Source organism: Cavia porcellus, unplaced genomic scaffold (genome assembly GCF_034190915.1).
Source record: "Cavia porcellus strain 051 isolate PalLab524CR breed Dunkin Hartley unplaced genomic scaffold, mCavPor4.1 scaffold_7, whole genome shotgun sequence".
Taxonomy (NCBI): domain Eukaryota; kingdom Metazoa; phylum Chordata; class Mammalia; order Rodentia; family Caviidae; genus Cavia; species Cavia porcellus.
Genome location: NW_026947490.1, coordinates 93,054,588 through 93,076,829, shown reverse-complemented (window position 1 = coordinate 93,076,829; position 22,242 = coordinate 93,054,588). Strand labels below are relative to the sequence as shown.

Genomic DNA, 22,242 nt, shown 5'->3' with positions numbered 1-22,242 from the left:
AATTTAGAGCTTACAATTTATCTGTCAATGGTTTACCTTTCATGATTGTAAATTAAGAAACAGACTCTTAGTTCCAGGGTCCCACATGGTGGTTTTGCTAATATCATGGGTGGCAGTGGATTGCAAAACTTCACGATTGCTGCTGTGCCATACACCCCAAATCTGCTGCCAACTTCAAGCACGTGGTAAGTTTATTTAAATGTATCTTGAATTGTTTGGGCTAATTTTAAATGTTTAAAGGTTAGACTACTTCGTTGCTATATTGAAAGGAAAATCTCAACTGTATTCTGTATTCAAAGTTCTGGAATGTAGATTGATGGGTAGTTATGTAATTTTTGTTCCCCCTTTTTTGATAGGGAAAATTCTTGGGGAAAACCTCAACTACCTAAAATTCAGTTGAATATGGTTTAAGAATCACTAAAGTTATATTGTCATAAATATCGCTGAGTTACACAATCACTTCAGACTAAACTGCCCTGTTACTTACTTTATGCTGAAAGCAACTTATTTTCTTCCACTACATTTGCATGCTGAGAGAAACTGCAGTGCAGGCTTTTTTTCCTTTTTAAATACTACTTCAGGGTTTTCCAATTTGAATGCAAATTTGAGAGAACAGTTTTATGTTAACTATGAGTATTGTTTTCACTACTAGTTATTGCTAGATAAAACAATCAGAAACGCCGTAGATTTTCTGTTTAATGGTGGTATGTATATATTTTTTGAAGCATCAACATGCTCAAGTTGCCTGAGTACCCAAGTAAAGAAATACTAAAGGACAGGCTCCTTGTGGCACTACATTGTGGCAGCTACGGTTACACGATGGCGTGATGCAGTGGAAGACTCCTCCGACTGCGGACTCACAGTTCAGAGGGGCAGAAGCAATTTAGGAGACGGCGACCGAAAAGTAGCCTCCGTGCAACCCACAGGCAGAGCTGACGTTTACATGCATAAAGGACCAGCTTTCCTGTGTTTCTCTCTTTCCCTTTTATGCTCTGTGATACGACTAGAAAATAGAAAACGACTGCAGACGTTTTTAAAAACTGCAAGGTGAAAATAGTATGAAGTGTCCTTTTCATGTTCCATCCAAGGTTGTGTTAGGGCCAAAGTCTTACTCTACGTTCCACCTCTGAGGTAGCTGCCTTGTTAAAATGTATTTTCCTCTTTATTTTGCTGTGTATGTGGACATCCCCAGCTGGTATGTTCTGCTGCATGTGAAGTGCGGTTTATATTTGGAAAACAATTGTAAAGAATGAATTAATTTAGATTGTGTATAAAGCCACAGATATGTATTTTCCCATATTGTATGTATATTGCAATGATTTTCTAGGTTTTTAGTACTTTAATGTATAATGTAAAATTTAGACCGATGTGACTAAGAAACTGCTGATACAATGACATGTAATTTATATATTAAACCTTACATGGATTGGCATCTGTCAGTGGTCAGTTTCTATATGTATGTATTACGGTTTTTCTTACGCTTTATTTCAATTTAAAGGTATACTTTACCATATTTTTATTACAGTCATCTGTGTGTCCTGGTAACATTTGAGGAAGCAATCTGATTTACAGATTACAATTTATGTAATGTTTTACTTCTTAAAATTGCTTTTTGTGATTAAATGTTATGTACAAGTGATAATGCCTAATACAGAGCATTGGGTTTTTAAATCTTTGGATGGTCTAATAAATTTTTTTGTTTGCTTTTGTTTTGGAAAGATACCCTAGGCAATTACAACACGAGAATTAGAGCATGAATGTACCAGAGATAGTCACACACACATGGAGACATGCTAACAGGAGCATTTGAGATGTTTAGGACCTGGCCTGTGGAAACTGTAGAATCCAGTGCCATTATTATCTACTGAATGATTTGTGCATATTTTCTCATGTGAGCAACCAGTGTGTTTACCCAGTGACAGGGATATTTAGTCGAGAGATGTACTTTGAAAATAATAGGACCCAAAATGATACAAGATTTTTTTTCTTGATTATTTTGGGTCCTATTCTGTTGCTTTTTTTTTTAAAGATTAAAAACATGTCAACAGATTATAGAATTCCTTAAATTATGGTTCTAAAATTAAGATTCAGATTTCTTTATTTGTAGTAACTGAAGTTAATGTTTTAAATTTGGGGTTTTTTAATTGTAGAAGATATCATTATCTTGTGAAAAACAAAAGTACAACAAATGTCATTTTGCAGATATTAATTGCGTTTTATTTATAGTTCTCAAATTAGCCAGTGCTCAGAGCCACGACAGGACTAGAAAACTCAACTGTGAAGTGTGGTTGAGATCATTTATGGGCAGAACATGGAGATGAGGTACAGAAATAACTGTTGAGTAGCCCTTGGCATTTCCTTGGTACATGATTTAAACATTTGACAGTTTGTGGGTCAGTAAAATTTACCTGTTGTATTGCCTGAGACCTAACTGGTGGTTGTGGGAGTGTATTCCTAAGTTAGATTGCAGGGTTTTTTGTTTGTTTTAACCATAGTGTCTCTTTCCTTGAAATATTTGAGTATACCTTCATATACGATAGCATCAAACATAACAAGACAGTGTAAAATCATCCAAGAGAATGAAACTGTTACGGGGTATTCAGAACGAACTAACAGAAAACGAACAATGGTTACTATATTATCTCCTTGTCTATAAAAATTTTTGTTTATACTATCACGTCTAATAAAATCCAGTAAGATACAACATGATAAAACCGATGGAGACAGAAGAACGAAAGCTTGGTGGGACTTCAAAATGTGATGATATTAAATCATCACTAGCTATTATAGTGTCTTGTTTTCTTCAAAATAGCTGTTTATATCATTACAGACAATTAAAATTAAACAACCCAGAATAACACCATTCCAACTAATGAATGAAAACATTATAAGGCTTCAAAGCAATGTAATGGGGAATCATATTACCACATACTTTTATGTATTCTTATCATTTCTCACACTGGGGAAACTATTTGGTATTTATACATGTGAGTTTGATTTATTTTGCTTATAAGTATGGTCTCAAGCTGTGTCCATTTATTTATAAATATCTCAATGTGATCCTTCTTTATAGCTGAGTAGTACTCCATTGTATAAAAATACCACATCTTTTGTATCCATCCCTCAGTTGATGGATATTTAGGTTGTTTCCAAGATCTGGCTAATTACAAATTGTGCTGCTATAAACATAAGTGCACATATATCACTGTGGTATGATGTTTTCAGTTCTTCTGGGAATATGCCTAGAAGTGGAATAGCTGGAATAAATGGGATTTCCAATCCCAACTTTTTGAGAAATCTCCAGACAGACCTCCACAAAGGCTGTACCAGTTTACACTCCCACCAACAGTGCCGGAGAGTTTCTTTTCCCCCACAGCATCTCTAGCATTTGTTGTTGGTGGTTTTCTTGATCCTGGTCATTGTTTCTGGAGTGAGATGGAATCTTAGTGTGGTTTTAATTTACATTTCTCTAATGACTAATGATGATGAACATTTTTTCATGTATTTATTTGTCATTTGTATTTCTTCATCTGAGAATTGTGTATTCATCGCAGATGCCCATTTTTTGAATTGGATCTTTGAATTTTGGGAGTCTGACTTTTTAAAATTTTTTATGTTTTAGACAGAAGTTCTTTGTCTGAGAGACAGTTCACTAAGATTTTTTTCCCAGTTTGTGGGTTTTCTTTTCACTATGCTGGAGATTTCTTTTGACATGCAGAAACTTTTTAATAAGAGGTGATCCCAGTTATTGATTCTGGGAAGTATTTCCCATGCGGTTTGATTCCTGTTCATGAATTCTCTACCTACCCCTATGTCTTCAAGGTTTCTACCCAATTTGTCTTCCAGTAGATTTAGTGTTTCTGTTTTAATATTCATATCTTTGATCCATTTAGATTTTAATTTAGTACCTGGTGATAGGCATGGGTCTAGTTTTAGTTTTCGGCATATGGAGAGCCTGTTTTTCCAGCACCATTTATTAAAGAGACTGTCGCTCTTCCAGTAAACCGGTTTGACCGCTTTATCAAAGATAAGGTGGTTGAGTATGTTTGTAGTTGTGGTTGTATCTTCTAATCTATTCCATTGATCTTTGACTCTGTTTAGGTTCCAGTACCATGTTAATTTTGCTACAGTTGCTTTGTAGTATAACTTCAGGTCAGGGATTGTGATGCCTCCTGCCTTGCCTTTGCTGCTTAGAACTGTCTTTGCTATTCTAGGTCTCTTCTCTCTCTTCAGATGAATTTTAGGAGTGATTTCTCGAGATCCATGAGGTATGTTGATGGTATTTTTATTGGGATTGCTTCGAATTTGTACAACAGTTTTGGGAGAATGGCCATTTTCACAATATTTGTTCTTCCTATCCATGAACAAGGGATATCTTTTCATTTTCTGAGATCCTCTTCAATTTCTTTTTTCAGTGTATTATAATTTTCCCTATGTAGATCTTTTACTTCTTTCGTGAGTATAATTCCTAAATATTTCATTTTTTTAGTTGTTAGTGTGAGCGGTGTGGCTTTTCTTATTTCTCTGTCTGTGATTTTGTTATTAGTGTTTAAGAATACTATTGATTTTTGAGCATTGATTTTTGTATCTAGCTACACTGCTGAATTTATTTATTATATCTAAGAATCTTTCAATGGAATTTAGGGGGTCTTCTATGTAGAGTATCATGTCATCTGTAAACAGTGATAATTTAACTTGTTCTTTTCCTATCTTTACCCTTTTTATTTCTCTCTCTTGTCTAATTGCTCTGGGTAGTATTTCTAGTATTATATTAAATAGGAGCAGTGATAAGAGACATCCTTGTCTTGTGCCTGATTTTAAAGTAAAGGCCTTCAGTTTTTGGCCTTTTAGTGTGAATCCCACTTGGTCATGGTGTATAATATTCTTGAAGATTTGCTGCATCCTATTTGCCAATGGTTTTTTGAGGATTTTTGCATCTGTGTTCATTAGGGAGATTGGCCTGTAGTTCTCTTTTTTAGTTGGGTCTTTCTCAGGTTTTGGTACTAGAGTGATACTTGCTTCCAGGAATGACTTAAGAACACTTGCTTCCCTTTCAATTTCATTGAAGAGTTTGAGGAGTGTCAGCATTAAGTCTTCTTTGTATTTCTTGTAGAATTCTGCAGTGAATCCATCTGGGCCTGGGCTCTTTTTTGTAGGTAGGGACTTAATTACATTTTCAGTTTCATCAATAGAAATTGAGTTATTCAGCAGTTTTGCCTCTTCTTGACCTAGCTTTGATACTTCATGTATTTCTAGGAATCTGTCTATTTCTTCTGTGTTATCAACCTTTGAGAGTAGAGGTTTTGGAAATAGGTGTTGATGATCTTCTGTATTTCTACAGAGTCTGTAGTGATTTCACCTATTTCATTTCTTACTGCATGAACTTGAGCTTTTCCCTTTTTAAAATAAGGTTGGCTAGGGGCTTGTCAATTTTATTTATTCTTTCAAAGAACTAAATTTTTGATTCTTTAATTCTTTGGATTGTTTTCTTAGTCTCTATTGCATTAATTTCTGCTCTGACTTATAATTTCCTCCCTTTTGGCTTTGGGCTTGACTTGCTCTTCTTTTACTAGATGTTTGAGGTGTAGCATCAGGTTATTTATTTGTGTTTGTTCTGTTTTCCTGATGTGGGAACTCAGTACAATAAATTTTCCTCTGAGGACAGCCTTCATTGCATCCCACAGATTCCGGTAAGTTGTATTTGTATTTTTGTTTGCTTGTAGGTATTCTTTAATTTCCTCTGTGACCCACTGATTACTCACGAGTGTGCTATTCAGTTTCTATGTTTTTGTGGAATTTTTTGCTGTATATCTTATCATTAATTTCTAATTTCATGGTGCTATGATCTGATAGCATGCATGGGATAATTTCAACTCTGCTGAGATAAATATGTATTCTGATGTTGTTGGATGGAACACTCTGTATATGTCTATCAAGTCCATTTGTTCACAGGTGTGTTTCAGTTCTGTTATTTCTTTGCTGATTTTCTGTCTGGTTGATCTGTCCCTTGATGTCAGTGGTGTGTTAAGGTCTCCTGTTATAATTGTGTTACTGCTAATTTGGTTTTTCATTTCTGTTAATACTTGTTTTATATAACTGGGTGCTCTGGAATTTGGTGCATATATATTTAAGATTATCATCTCTTCCTCTTGAAGTTTTCCCCTAACCAGTATGTAATGACCTTCTTTATCTCTTCTGATCATTCTTGGTTTGAAGTTCACATTGTCTGCAAACAGAATAGCTACCCCTGTTTTTTTTGGGTTCCTGTTGCATGAAGTATTGTTTTCCATCCTTTGACGTTTAGTCTGTGAGTATCCTTTTGGGTTAGATGGGTTTCTTGTAGACAGCATATGGTTGGATGTTATTTCTTGATCCATTCTGCCAGTCTGTTTCTTTTAATTGGTGCATTGAGACCATTTACATTAATGGTTATAACTGTTATATATTGGTTTATTGTTGACATGTTATCTTTCTGCTGTTGCATCTTTATCTTTCTGTTCTGTTTGTCTGCTTTGCTTAGTGATTTTTTCCTAAGTATGTCTAAACTGTGTTTCAGTATTCTTTACAGGGTTGGCTTGGTGATCATGAAGTTCATTAGCTGTTCTTTGTCATGGCAGTATCTTATTTCTCCATTGATTTTGAAGGACAGTTTTTCAGGGTATATCAGTCTAGGTTGGAAATCATTTTCCTTTAGGATCTGAAATACTTCACTCCATGCTCTTCTTGACTTTATTGTTTGTGCTGAGAAGTCTGCTGTGATTCTGATAGGTTTTCCTTTATAAGTGATCTATCTTTTTCTCTCTGACAGCTTTTAATATTCTATTTCCTATGTTGGATTTCTGGGATGGTGATTATTATATGTCTGGGTGTAGTTTTATTTTGATTATGGCTATTTGGAGTTCTATGTGATCCTGATATCAGGATTATTTCTAGTTTGAATTCCTTTAAAATTTCCTATAGTTGCTTCTTTATTTCAGTTGCTATTATTTGTGGTATTTCAGGTGTATAGTATATATTTTCTTCTATGTACATAGCTCCTAAGGTTTCTTGGGATGGGCTGGAGTTTTAAGATTGTATTTTGGTCTTTCGTTTTTGTCATTTTCCTATATTTCTGTGTTTCAAGTGTTATTCCAAAGTTTCTTCAGGGCCTGTTGAAAATCCTCTTTTATGCCCTCAGCTCCTGGGACTCTGGCCGCCCAGTTCCCCGGATTGAGAGAAGGTCACTGGGGGTGGGGCAGGCAGGCCCAAGCGCTGCAGGGCAGGTTGAGTGTGGCAGGCACCTGTGAAGTTTCTTGGCTGGTGGGAGCAATGATCTCATACTCCTGGGTTTGGGATAGTGCAGAGACACTCACCTCAGGCCGCCCAGTTTCTAGAATTGAGGGCACAGGCAGGCCCAAATCCCAGAGTCCACCGAATGGGCAGGAAGCCGGGAAGTTGGTGCAGGCAGCCTCAAGACCTACGGGGGTGCAGTTTTTTTTTTTTTTTTTTTTTTAACCGAAGAGTCTGGCTACAGACGCCTACTAAGGCCAAATTTAGTTTGATTCAACACTTTTTCCCTTTTGGTCAGCCTCTCAATTTGAGAGATTGTAAAAGCTTGGGTATTTACACCATTCTTTGTCATCATTGTAAATGGACTTACTTGGTCTTAGTATGAAATTCACAAGTTACAATATCACATCACTTGTTTAATTCTTTAGGTTCCTGTTAATATAGTTGAAGTGAAACTTTAAAGCTCAATGAATGACTACATGCAAACATTGAAGACTTGAGAAGATACTATTGTGGTAACTGTCAGCAGAATGATCCCAAAAGCTTGAAGTGAGAGCTCCTATAAACTGCACAGATCAAAATCACACAAATTAAATTTAAGGCAGGTGAGAGAGTTTAACACGATTGAAGTCCAGTTGGTCATAGACTAGCTTCAGATTGTGGTGGTGGTCTAGTACATAGTTTACTGTAGAACTGTTTGATCTGAAGGTATCCAGTTGTGTCATTAGCCTGTCAGCACAGTTTATAATAACCTTCAAACTTACTAGAAAAATGTGACAGTTGGAAATCCTTGGTAAAACCAGGCTTGCTGTGATTCACTGCTTGTGAGCTGCCAGTAAAGCAGTTGTTAGCTGCCTCTGTAAGCACATCATGTGCTCTGTTCTCTTGAGAAATGTCTTTAGTTTGTCAATGTTTGTTTCAGGAAATTACATCGGTCACTTATTTATTTACTTATTTTTTGAGTCAGGGTCTTGATTGTAGCTCAGCCTGGCCTTGAGCTCACTCTGCAGCCCAGGCTAACATCATCCTCCTGCCTCAGCCTTCTGAGTGCTGGGATTACAGTTGTGTGCCACCACATCTGGCATTAGGTACTTTTTGAATTCAGCTTTCTGTAATAGCAAAATCAAAGGGAAGTTAAGTACAACATTTAGAACCATAAAATATCATACATAAGCTTCCAACTTAAGGAAAAATTAAATCTCAGTGTGGTTCGCTGATGTTAGTAGCTTTGTTCCAGGACAACACAAGGCAGGTTATGCAGTACAACAGGTTATTGAAGCCAACTTCCTACTGGGGCCTCTGCTTAAAAACCGGTGCTCACAGCTCTACTTGGGCATTGATACGGGGAAAAGAAAAAAAGGTATATATCTACACAAACTCCAAATACGCCTTTCTGGTGCTATATACCCAGGCAGCAATCTCGTAAGAAAGCTTTCTAATAAGCAATCATCTATAAAACACAAGCAGGACACTCTACAACTCTTAGAGGTAGTAAGTCTGTCTTCCCACAGAGACATGTCTAAAGTCTCTTTGGGAAATCAAAAGACTGATAGGGAGGAAAAAGAAGGGGCAGCCTCAGAGTCCCTCCAGACCCTAGACTTCATTCCTCCTAGGGAAGAGCCGTTCCCGCTGGATGTAGTGAGCTATAAAAAGCCTACATGGAAAGTGGTCACTTAGAATTTTCACAAGACTAATTATAAAGCCATTTCTGAAAACCACGCAAGACCTGAGGCTCATTTTCAAAAGCAAGACTGCAGGATTGCTCTGAATACGCAAAAGCGCAATCATTAATAACTACTGCACAGCTTAATGGGCGCGACATTGAGGCTCCTGTTTTAACTAGACACACGATGTGGCTGACCTTGCTCAGCGCGTGGCTCTCATTCTCTCAATAATCTACCTAATCTCCTTTCCTGCACTTTGTCCTCCACAAGTGTGGACGTCTGACCTGTTCCTCATACTGGGTTATAGATAGTAAAGTAAGTTTCTTTCTCCCATTAAACAGAAAGCTCAATAACACTGATCTTCTTGTGGTCAAGACCTAATCAGACAAGTTAATCATTCTTGTTGCCTTCTGACAGGTTTTCTGCAACCCAGCCAATGAGCCGCGTTACCCAAAGGCAGTTAGAGAATACATACTTCCCAGGAGGCCGAGTCTGCAGCCCCTCCAAACAGAAGAAGCCACAGAAGGCAGAACCCCCGTCCCTCAGGGGACCCCATAAAGGGTTACAGAATTGTTCCTCAGAGTGAATGACACACACCAGGGTGGGGCAAACCTAAGATAGTACGCGTGACATGATAATTACAAAGTCCTGGGACACATGCAGTGAATGGGTCCTCATGAACAGGTTTTCAGTAACATCAGCCTACAGGGTGGGGATGCCAAAGGGCAGTGCACATTGAGCTTTTGTCAGTGTGTCCCTCTTGCATAGAGACTCAACTTCACACTGTAGGGTATGCTTCTTTTCCTGCTCTTACTTTGGCATTGGACAGCCTGTTTTTTACCTTCAATAAAATGCTACCATTTGTATTTGTCTTGGCCAATTCTTTGCTCAAAGCAGAAAGAACCTAGAATCTCATCTCTAGGGTACTCCAGCACCAGCATAACCCAGTAACGTTCGCTGAAAACATGATTTGCATTTTTTTTTTCTGAAGCAGTGAGGTATAATACTTACAAGTGACTTTTGCCAAAAAACTGGTCTTTGCTTGAACCTAGAGATCCCAACAGATAACTGGAAAGCTTGACCTGCATTTTGTATCAGTCTCCATCACCTTAAGGCAGGATCAAAAAGCTGGCATAAGAAATCAATGAGTACTAAGTTTATATTACCAGTCTTACTCCTCTTTCAAGACTGAACACCGGTGTAAAGGATTTAGAGAGAATCCACTTGTCATGGTTTATGTCTGTGTCCCCCAGGCCTCATGAGTTCGCATTGTGCATTTGTGATGGTTCATTGTCTAGTGCTTGGATTGGTGGTGTCAGTGCTCCACCCACAAAGGGGTGGAGCCAGGATGTGATGTAATGGCAGGAAGAAGGTGTGTCTTGCTCTTTGCTGGTTCCTGTTTGCTGTTTGCGGCCACCATGAACGGCGGTCCAGCCATGCCTGCCTGCCTTGGAGCCAACTGAGTCTGGACTGGAACCTCCCAAAACTGTAAGAAATAAACCTTTCCCAACTTGGGCATCAGGTATTTCATCTCAGCAACGAGTAAAAAGTAAGACACCACTATTAGTGAAAGCCTAAACCTGTGATAATCTTGGATTCTAGTGGCGCCTCCCCAATACTGAAATTGCCCGCGAGCAGAAATAATCACCTCAGGAAAACCAAATTGCCCAGAACGATCCTGCCAAACCCTGACTGAGATAACCAACTGCACGCTGGCTGATCGCAGTCCATAAGGGCTATTTCACCCTTTGGAAAGTGGATCAGCGGGACCTGTCATCAGAGTTCTGCCCTTTCAGCTCCTCACACTGAAACCTCTCCCTTATTTCCCCCAACTTTCTACCTCTGCCTCCTAAATCTGGGTACACTCTCAGTTGTGTGGCCTGAAATTACTTCTCTGTGAGGGTGAGTCAAGAACCCACTCTGTGGGGCAAATGCAGGTCCTTATTTCCTCTGTGGGAGCAAATCCTGCAAATCCCAATGGCTGTTAAATCGAATTATATTTACCAAATAGGTCACTTCCAAATAAAATAAAATATAACAACATTAACTGCTGAACCTCAGTTGATTTTTGCTTTTGGCTTTCCTGTTAATTGAAAAACAAAAATGCAGAGTCCACCAAAAAAAGTACGTACACTTCAGGAAAAAAAAAACTTTTATAAATACTTCAATAGTAAACTTACTGAGAAGTCATGAGATTACCTCAGTTTACTTTTGGCCTCTACAATTACAAGACGTGCCCAAAATGGTGGCCATTGCCTTCCAGGTGATTATTTGTGTGGGGAACTGCTGCTGGGTAATCTCGGTCACTGAGATGACTGTATATGTTTTCAGTTTCTTCCCTAAGGGCTGGCAGTGTAGTAGACTTTCTGCAATATATTACATCCTGTGAGGTCTACCATTCAAGGGTAACCCCAACTGTTGAAAAAATATAATATTATTTCTCTTTTGCTGAAGGGTGTATACATTTTTTTTGGGCTGATTCAGTATATTTGTTAATGAAGGTATTCTGTTCACAAAAAAACTAGGACTTAGTGAAAAAGGTACAGGGTTAGCATATTTGAACTTCTGGGGGATCAAAGGAGTTTAACATCTGTCACCAAAAAGGCCGGGATAAAAAGAGAGTTTCTACATGGAGAAAACCTCCGCATTTCTGGAAATTATGAAGTCCTATTAATAAAACTGGTGTTGGGCAAGTTAAAAGTCACTCCTGAGGTTTTTCATTACAAGTTATGATTTCCAGGAGTAGAATTCTAATTAACATGGGAGTAAAAACAATCCCACATGTGATAAAGTATGACCCCTTTTTGGTAAGTGTAGCTGAAATGAAAGATGTGCTTTTGTTATGAGGGGAAGAGTAACTTTTGACTTAATGTAGAGTGACTGACGGTTCCAAAATGACAAAGAGGAAAAAGTATAAAACAAGAAACTGAAAGGAGTTTTAAAAGGTCGTAAAACATTGGTGAAACATGAATTTGTGCAACAGACTGTATGTGTGACCACACTGGCTAAAGTTAGTGAAGTTTTTCTAAAAATTGCGCATTATTTATCAACAGCACAGGGCTAAAATTGAACTTTAGTCCTGTATTAAAAACAAAGTTTTCTTGGAATACTGATCTGCTCTTTACAGAAAATAGGGAAAGATTTTCTGTATCTTCTAGAAAACTGGCCTGGGAAACATCAATACTTGTTTCATCAGGATGATTCCCTGAACTCTGTGTGTCTTGGATAAGCCTTTACGTAATACAGTCTTGTCAGTTAAAAAGCTAAGTCTTTTGTTTTAATGTAATGTCTGTGTTTACCTTTGAAGACTTTATCATTTGAATTACTATTGCTCACAATGATTTGTGATTATGTTTTGGTCAAACATTTAAAACCTTTAATATTCTTTACAAACTTCCCCAAAGCAAATTCTAAATAAGACCCCCTTCCCCCCCTTAGATTAATACTGGGATTTTCTAGTTTGGATCCTGGAAAGCCACAAAGGATGTGTGTCTCACTCTGTAAAATAGAAATAATAAACTATGCTTCTCTGATATGACAAATTATCTGGGAAGCATTGTCCAACAATGAGCACAGCTACATTTATGTTATTAATAATCCTCAAAAATTGTACAGAATTCATAGCAATCTATTTTTAACAGCTCTCTTGACTGTCCTTTCCTGATTGTACCCACAATGCATGACCAAAAATGTGAAAGAGAGGAAAAGGGAGCTAAACCTCAGGGGCCTGTAGGCGTCCTAGGTCTAGAGGAGACCCCAGGCCTTGTGTTGTGTCACACCCTCACGGTGTGGGAAACGTTCCTGGTGCCTGGGGCCTTAAGGTAAGTACCGTCCGTCCCCCGGCCTAGGGAGGAGAGAGAAAACAGAAGAAGCTGTGTGGCATGTTAAAGAAAAGCCAAACGTGCCCCAAGAACCTTACCTGCTCTTCTGTTACTGCGTTTGGGGGTGTTCAAGTCTTTTCTGGAGGCAGTTTCTAGGTTCTTTCTGTCCTGAACAAGGAATTGGCCAAGATTACAGCGGTTTTATAGAAGGTAAGAAGAGAATAGGCTCTGTAGAGAGAGTTCGGGCCACAGAAAAGTAGGAAAGAAGTACAGCCCATAGCATGAAGCTGAGCCTCGATGCAATGGCTGAGTCACATTACAGCGGTAGTTGCACAGTAAAGTTTATGCAGCTCAATTCATAGCTAGATCCTGGAAGTGGCCTGTACACTCATCAACATGATTAGATAAACAAAATCTGTCTATATAATGGCATACTGCTCAGCCATAAAGAATGACAAATTGGAGGCGTTTATAGGCAAATGGGTACACTTGGGAAATATGATGTTGAATGAAATAAATCAGGCATAACAGCTTCAGTGCTGTATGGTCTGTCATTTGAATGAGGAAAAGTGCAAACAAAGCAAAAGAAATGGGTGGATAGAAGCAAGAGGACGGATCCTGTCCAACAGGGCAGTGTCCAAGGGAACAAGGAGAGGGGTGTGGCCAAGCAGAAATGAGAGGCATAAAGGTGTGCCAGGCACAGGACCCTAATAACTGCAATCAGTATAAACATTACATGCTATAAATGTGCTAAGGAAAATAATAACAAGCATGTAAAAGGTGATGGGGAACCAGAGGAGGAAGGGGAATTGACAGGGAAGAGGACAAAAAAAATCTGTAATATGTATATGAAACTCCTCCGCTATAGATTGTAAACTGTAGAGTTACAACTGTGCTACATTAGTTTTTAAAAAGTATAGTGCTGTACTCGGGGTTTTCAAGGAAAACAATTCCATATGGAACACATGATTTGTATGTAGTGTTGTTTACGATAGTCACTCCAAGAGTCAAATACAAAGAAAGTGCAGGAATTCTGCTGAGGGCCTGGATTTCCTGCTTGAGTCCAGCTGAAGACCTCAAGCCCATGACAGGGCTGCCATGAGTCCACTGGAGGTACAGAGCCCACAGCAGTGACTCATGCAAGTCTGTTGCATGGATCTGCATGGGAAGGCCCAAAGGTGAGCAGAATCTGTGCCAGTAGGTTGAAGGTTCTGCGCTGGAGCCAAGAAGCAACACTCAAAATAAAGACCATGGCTCCCCTAAGAAGTACCACAGCCATCCTCAGTGACAAGGCCCGGAGCCCCTCCAACCATAAGAACAGCCGAGTTCATATCAGGAAGCCAGTGTGACAAGCTTCTGGAGATTGAGCAGCACACATCTTCCTCTCGGGAGCCAGGAAGAAATGTTCAGAGTGAGGGCCAGAGCTCCTCCAAAGTGAACCACAGCCATTCTCAGAGACAAGGCCCCAAGCTCCTCCAATGATAACTGCCGAATTCTTATCAGGGAAGGTTCCTCCAGGAGAACCTACACCCCCAAAAGAACCACCAGCTCCAAATAGCAACACTACTTTTCCTGTCCAGTTCTCTTTTTTTTATCTTGGCAAGTCTTCAGGTGGACCATCGGTACCCATCACCCACTAATTCAGTTCGGCTGGCATTAAAAGTTGACTATGTTATCAACCCACCACAAGTGTCATTTTTTGTTATTACTCACTTCCTCGGCTGACCCAAGGTCTAGGCCATTCTGTTATAAATTTGCTTGAGGTTCTTGTGAGAAGTCCAATGCAGGGTTTGGGGAACAATTCTGTGCATGTGTCCGGGATTTTGTAATCAACTCACACCTACTGCCCCAGACAGTTTTTGCTCTGCCCTAATCTCCTGTCTCAAGTAATAGATTAAGAAGCCAAGGGTTTCTTTGTCTTCTGTCTGTATGGTGGTCTCTTACTGTGACACAGTTCATCACAAGCAATAACTCTATTACTAAGTATATCTTTTTTTTTTCTTTCTCATAACTTAGAAGACATGGCTATTTCCATTAAGCCAACAATATTAAGCTAATCTTACCAAAGCTTCACTGAAGTCACACAAACCTAAAAAGTACTTGGATTTCCATTTTTTGGAGAGAATACAGTAATCCTCCTTATGGATGGTTTTGTTTTCTACAGTTTGAGTTATCCTCTGGTCAACCCTGGTACAAAAATGTTAAATGGAAAATTCTAGAAATATACAATTAATGAGTTTTAAATTATGTACTGTTTGGAGTACTATGATAAAATTTTGTGCCATTCTGCTGTCTTTCCTGGAAGTAATCATCCTTTGTCCAGTGTATCCATATGGTGTATGTAACCATCCTGTAGTCATTTGGCGTTTCTAGTATCAGATGCAGTGTTGCAATATTGCGGTGCTTGTATTCAGAAATATATAGGGATTTAGGCATCTACTGAGGGTCTTGGACTGTATCTCCCACATGAGAGGGAGAGACTACCATACTTAACATAAACACTGGTTTTTTAAAAGCCAGTTTAATAGAGCTCTGTAAAATTTGACAGTATCCAAGAGAAAAGTGTCACATATATATTTGATATACAATGGTACCTTGATTCCTGAACTGAATTCACTTGAAAAATTGAACACAATTGTGTTTGAAAAAAGATGGCCATGGTTATGTTCTAATGCAGAGTTTCCAAACAAAAGCAAAATTTTGCCAAATGCTTCTGTTTGTGAATCAAATTGTTGGCCAAAAAAAAAACAAAAAAAAACAAAAAAAAAAAAAACAAAAAAAAACTTCGTGAACCAAGATAATAGTGTTATATATATTAGAAGGAGATCTTACAGCTTGTATTAAGGGTTTTCATTTATCAGTTTCCAAATAGTTTGTCACCACTTTTAGACCATCTTTTAACGTCTTGTTCCATTACCCTAGGCAATGAAGAGTCTGTGAATGAAAAAGCAAAATTTTGCCTAATGCTTCTGTTTATGAACTGAATTGTTCACGGTCAGAAGTGTTTGTGAACTGAGGTACCTCTGTACCTTGGTTTCTTTTTTATGCTGCTGAGGCAGAATGCTCAACACCTAGTTTAAGACAGAAAAGTTTATTTTGGCTTACAGTTAGTTAAGGTTTCAGTCCATAGTTGGGGCTTCAAGGCAGGGTGGCGTGGCAGGGGGCCCTGCAGAAGGGAAGCGGTTTATGATGGGTAGAAGGCAGCAGAATCGCAAGAGGTAGAAACAGCAGTGGTGCTTTGTGTTCCTTTAGATCTCTTCAGGCTCCCTGCCCTGTGGGCAGCACTACCCAGACCCAGAGTGGCCCTTCCCCTTATCAAACCGAGAACTACGCCAAAACAATTGCTGGATGAACTTAGTGTCAATCACACAACCCCAGCATCACACACCCTGGATCCAGCCACCTCTGGAAAGCCCCACCTGTGAGCACATGAGGCTTTGGGAGGACATCTAGACACAGCCACAACACATTGTGTCTTAAAGGTAAGTAAGGCTTGTTACGTAAGTTTAAGCCGATAGCTTTTCCCTTGTAAGAGTTTCTAATGACTTAATCCACCCTGTCTTCCTGATACGAAGAGGAAGACACTTTCCCAAAGAGTGAGATTTCCTTTTAGATGTTCTTTACAAAGTAATTCAAAATAGTTGACCAGCCATTGCATTTTGGAATGTGAATACTTCCATAGCTGGTTTCTGCAACTCAGCTTCTGGTTTCTAGCTAGATTACTGAGTTCAGGGCAGAGTTCATTAAATAGGGCAATGAAAGCATTTTCTTTCTTTCCCTCTTATAAAAAGAGGCAAATCTAGTTGACCAGAGGACCAAAAGCATCTTGTCTTTCTTTTGTCTTAATAACTAATAAGTTAATCAGATTTAATTTTTATAACCTATTAATCGTTCCAGTTGCCCTTTATAAAGTCTTGTAAAAGGGGGAATAAAGGTATAACATTTTTAAGTTTCTGGATATCAGTAGGTGTCCCTGGGTAGGATTGTCACAGGCTGAGCATGAGAGTGCCCTCGGCTAAAATAAGAAATTTCAGTTTCTTTCTTTTGAGAGGGCTTTGTTGGACAATTCAAGCTGGCCTTGAACTCATTATGCAGCTCAGACTGACCTTGAACTCACAATGGTCCTCCTGCCTCAGCCTTCAGAGTGCTGATATTATTGTAAACAGCTAAATTAGTTATAAATATTACAGGTAGTTAGGGCTGGACCCTCAGCACAGAAGACAATTGTGGCCAGACGCACATTCACTTTAGAGCAGGCTTCAAGAAAAAAAAAAAGACCAACTACAACCACATACTTACCCTGGGAATGAACAGCAATGATTAATACTCTATATAGTTATCAATCACCTTGGGTGGAGGGCCAAAACCTCCTTACCTTCCCAGAAAATCCCACACCCATCTTGTGATTTTTCCATTGGCTCAGTATTAACTACCTGACTAGTGATCTTATTGGTTGGTTAGTTTTGTCCCACCTTAAACCTGCCTCACCTTGTGGCTTTCCTCAGTAAGACACTTGAAAAGCGGGGCTGGCGGGCAAACCACTTTCCAGACAGCCTTCTGACCCTCTTAGACAGAAGCTTTCTTTCTCTCAATAAATTCTTCCTGCTCTTAGCCTCCATTTTTCCTAGAATCCATTCCTTGATTTTTGAAAACACAAACTGGTATGGTTGATACCTTGTGTCAGTTTGAGAAGTTTAGGATCTTAACTAAGCAGTTTTGTATTTGAGTGCAGCCATTTACTCTCTAGGATGTTGGAATGGTTGATTCATTGTGTCTGTCAGTGTAAGAAGTCTAAGTTTGAACTAAAAGACTCAGCATGGGGCGGCATCATCACTTCGTAAACCTCCTTAACCTATGCAAAAGGAGGGCAGAGCGATGCTGTGAGCACTATACCAGCCCTGGGTGAAGGGGGCCGGTAGCCTGCACACACTATAAAGTGGACTAAGAGGCCTGCTTGCTCCCATCTTTTTGCTCCTGCTTCTTTTGCTGTCATCTTGCTTTGGAGTCAGCTGATTATGCACTGAAACTTCCACAAACTGTGAGCTAAAAAGCCTTTCCTTCCTTGATTTTGGGTGTTGAATAGTTTGTCCCAGCAGTGAGAGAAAAATAAGACATGAGCTCAGCATTTTGGACATATAGTGGGGTTGGGGGTTTCTTTCCTTTGTATCAGGATAAATTTGGAATCCCTTTCTCTTAGTCCATTTTCCATTGCTATAATAAAATACCTGAGACTGGATAATTTATCAAGAAGAAAATTAGGTTTGTTTGCTTCTGCAGGCTGTGATATCCAAGAGCATGGCTCTAGGATGTGTTAGGCATCTGGTGAGGACTCCTTGCCTCACAACCTTGTGGAGAGTACGTGCAGCAAAACAGAATTATGCTTGGTTTCTGTAATTCTCATAAAGCCATGAGTGCCCTCATGGGGCCACATACTTATGACCTCATCTAATTGTAATATCGAAATGGTTCCACCTCTAGATAGTATTGGCATATGAATTTAGAGATTAAGTTTCTAACACATGAATTTCTGGGAGGAGACACCTTCAAACCATGGCCTGCTCATTAAAAAAATTAAGAGAGAGAGTGTGTGTGTGTGTGTGTGTGTGTGTTATTGGGGATAGAACCCAGCGCATAAGTCAGGGTTTTGCTAAGTGGTTGCCCATAGTGAGTTCAAACTTTTGATTCTCCTCCCTTAGCCTCTCCAAGTGCTGGGTTTACAGTATTTGTCCACCACTTTGGAATCCCCGAAGTCCACATGCTTTTCCACCACACAGACTAACCCTTGATGCAGACCTCAAGGTCATTCATTCTCTCCAAGCACAAACTAAAGTTGGATTCAAAAGCCAGGCAATTCAGGGGTCTCAGTGAGAAAAGAGCAGAAGCCAGCCCAAGTTCATAACCGTTTGGTTATGAACTTTCTCATAACCCTGGAGTTCTGAGAAAATTGAGATCTCAAAAGGGGTCACTGGCTCCTTTCCTGAGTCTGCAAAGAGCCTTGGAAGTTACCAGCATGCTGGTGGGGACCTGTTAATGGCCAGAACTGTTAAAATTCAAGACTGCAACAGATTAACTTTATAGATCTTTGTAGGCTTTTATTTGTAATTCCACAGTTGGGTACCCTCAGCACCAGCACAGTTAGAGAGGTCCAGTCTGCCACACAGTTAGGAAACATTTGTGGATGGAAACCAGAAATGCGACACTGAGACAACCTGACTGGTTACAGCTAAGCACCAGCCTTTGTTGAAATGCTTAAACATATGATTACCTGCAGATGACAGACGCTCATCTGCCATGTTTGCTGAGGCTTCGCGTTTGTCACAGAGTACACTCCTAAGGGGGCTGTAGTTTGTTACTTAGGATTCCAGTACAGAGGCTTCTTTGGGACAAATTTAAATCAACAGATTCAGCGTTTTCAAATAGGTAGCCAGTTTTTTTTAATGTTCTCTTACTCATAGTTGTAATGATTACAGGCATCTGTTGATAATCCTATAATACTTTACCTCTGTTAGAATGATCCTTTTACAAGCATTTTAATGGAAGCCATAATAAAATATTCAATATCCCATAATATGTTAACTACAGACTTGAATACTTTAAAATATAGATTGAGAACTTTAGAATTTAGTCTTTCATATTTTTTAAACCAGTAAGAGTTAGTTAATATGAAAAGATTTTTACATATATTAAAAAGTACTAGCTGGGCAGTGGCACAGGCCTGTAATCCCAGCACTTGGGAGGCTGAGGCAGGAGGATTGTTGCAAGTTCAAGACCAGTCTGGGCTACAAAGTGAGCTCAAGGTCAGCCTGAACTGCATAGTGAGACCCTGTCTCAAAAAGACAAAAACAAAACAAAAAATTGTTTAAACTGGAGCTAGCAAGTTTTTTCAAATTTATTACATTCTCATGGTTTTTTCTACAAGTAGATGGATATGTTGAATGCACAGAAAAATGGATAGAAATATTTTCTGCCTCTTTGAGTAATAGGTAATAGGAAGGTGATTCAACTCTTAAAACAGTAGTTGCGTACAAGGAAGAAAACACAGGACACTAAAGGGATTAAAATACAAGATAAGGGAGCATATTATAGGAATCTAATTAAAATATCTGGGCAAGAGTTAATTATCAAGATGTACGAGGAAATAATGACCAGGTACTTTATAAAATCGATCCAGCATTGAGATAAGCTAATCCAAGCCAAAATGTAGAAGGAAACTGCAACTGTGCGACAGCTGGCTGATCACAGCCCTGCTTACGACTGTTAGCGGGGGGAAAAGAAAACAGAATTTAAAGCATAAGTCACAGAATGAAGACCCAAGAGACACACCTGTGTGTGTGCTGTCATGCTAAGTCTAAAATTTCGAAGGAGTTATTAGCATTAAAGAATCTAGAGGAGACACTGAACTCAAGTAGGAAGAGGAAAGCCTGGTCTGACCCAGGGCCATGACCCGGAGGATCCAGAGCAGCTGAGGAAGCTGTTCACTGGTGGGCTGAGCTTTGAAACTACAGGTGATAGTTTAAGAGAACATTCTGAGAGGGGGGGCGCACTCACAGATTGTGTGGTAACGAGAGATCCCCAAACAAAACGCTCCAGGGGCTCTGAAGAGGTGCAGGATTGTGTGCTCGACCACACAGAGTTGAGGGGCTGGACTGGGACCAACGGGAGCTGTCCCCAGAGAGGATTCAGTAAAGCCTGGGTCCATCTAACACTGAAGAAAATTTTTGTTGTTGCTATTAAATAAGATACAGAATAATATAATTTGGGAAACTACTCTGAACAGAATGGCAAGATTGAAACCATAGAAGTTATAGAAGACAGGTGTTGTAGTCAGGGGTTGTACACAGAGAATAATTCAGATCAGGACATGGAGTTTATAATATTTTTATAATGGTCACTGTGAGTCAACACAGGAAAATGCAGGAAATCTATCCGCAACACCAAAAACATAGATTATTTAGTCAAGAGCCTAAACCCCACGGCAATGTCCCACATGAGTCCAGATAAAAACCCAGAGCTCAGGACAATGCCTCCACGAGTTCAACTGAAGGTCCAGAACCCCTAAGAAGGACTCACGCCAGTCTCTTTTGCGGATCCATGCTGGGAAGGCCTAAGGGTCAGCGGTGGAAGCCAGAAAGTCCATGCCAGCAGGATGAAGGAGCTGTGCTGGTGGGATGAGGGTTTATTTAATCTCAACATAAATGAAGCTGAGCTTCTCTGGAGCCGAGAAGTCACACTCACAACAAAGACCAGGGCTATCCTGAAAGGCACCACAGCCATCCTCAGCGACATGGAGGCACCGAGCTCCTCCAATGACAAGCAGTCAGGACAAGCAGACAACCTGCCAGGAAGCAGCATGACAAGTTCATCCTGGAGACCAGGCAGCACATGTCTTCCCCTCCGGAGCCAGGAAGCAATGCTTGATGTGAGGACCAGAGCTTCTCCAGGAGAACCAACAGCTCAGACAGCAACTCATAGGAGAACCCACAATGCCTCCATAACGTCTCAATCCCTCTCAACACCTCCCTTCTTCTCCATCTATTTATCCTGGCAACTTTCCTCAGGTGGAGCATCTTCACTCAATTCATGCTGATATAATCCAGCTGGCGTTAAGTTGCCCACCAGTTCTCAAACCATAACAACAGGCAGAGTGGGAAATAGAGGAGTTTCTTTTGTGACTTTCAATGATCACGATACAGTTGATAAAATTGTTCAGAAATACCACACCACTAATGGACATGATTGTGAAGGGGAAAAGGCCCTTTCTGAACCAGAGATGCAGTCTGCTGGATCACAGAGAGGTCGTAGAGGTGGGTCTGGCAACTTTATGGGTGGTGGAGGAAACTTTGGAAGTGGTGACAGGAATTTTGGTGGGAAACTTTGGTGGAAGAGGAAGCTGGGCTGGTGGCGGTCGCAGTAGAGGTGGTTATGGAGGAGGTGATGGTGGAAATAATGGATTTGGAGATCATGGTGGAAATTATAGTGGTGGACCTGGTTACAGTAGTGGAGGAGGACATGGTGGTGGTGGACCAGGATATGGAGACCAAGGTGGTAGATGTGGTGGTGGTGGGGGGCGGGATATGGTTACAACAAAGGAGGGAATTTTGGTGGTGGTAACTCTGGTGATAGTGGGAACTGTAATGATTTTGGAAATTACAGTGGACAACGGCAGTCAAATTATGTACCCATGAAGGGGGCAGTTTCGGTGGCAGAGGTCTGGCAGTCCCTATGGTGGTGGTTATGGATCTAGTGGTGGAAGTGGTGGATATGGTAGCTGACGGGCTGCAGTTGTCAGGATAGCTACAGGTTACCTGGAAACAGTCGTCCCAAATGCATTCGAGGAACTGCAAAAATCGGCCACAGAAGGAATCCACACTCAGAAAAATACTGCAGCTTAAACAGGAAGCCCTTCTGGCTCAGGACGGTCACAGCCACAGTTTGCAGAAGTGCAGCTGTGCATTAGCGCAGTGTGTCAGTTAGATGCACGTCCCTGA

The 22,242-nt window shown here is 40.0% G+C and overlaps 1 protein-coding gene and 1 pseudogene across 7 annotated transcripts in view; both read left to right on the top strand.

The window, feature by feature from the left end:
- Positions 1–1,642, top strand: part of Hace1 (HECT domain and ankyrin repeat containing E3 ubiquitin protein ligase 1) — a 90,081-nt gene extending 88,439 nt beyond the window's left edge. For all 7 annotated transcript variants that reach the window (XM_063253939.1, XM_063253936.1, XM_063253937.1 and 4 more), the window contains 2 exons: positions 72–185; positions 726–1,642. In XM_063253939.1, coding sequence (XP_063110009.1) covers positions 72–185; positions 726–828 — 217 coding nt within the window. In that variant the 3' untranslated portion in view covers positions 829–1,642. The remainder of the gene's footprint in view (positions 1–71; positions 186–725) is intronic.
- Positions 1,643–12,608: 10,966 nt separating this feature from the next.
- On the top strand, positions 12,609–22,026 carry LOC100725898 (heterogeneous nuclear ribonucleoprotein A3-like; annotated as a pseudogene).
- The last annotated feature ends 216 nt before the right edge of the window (positions 22,027–22,242 follow it).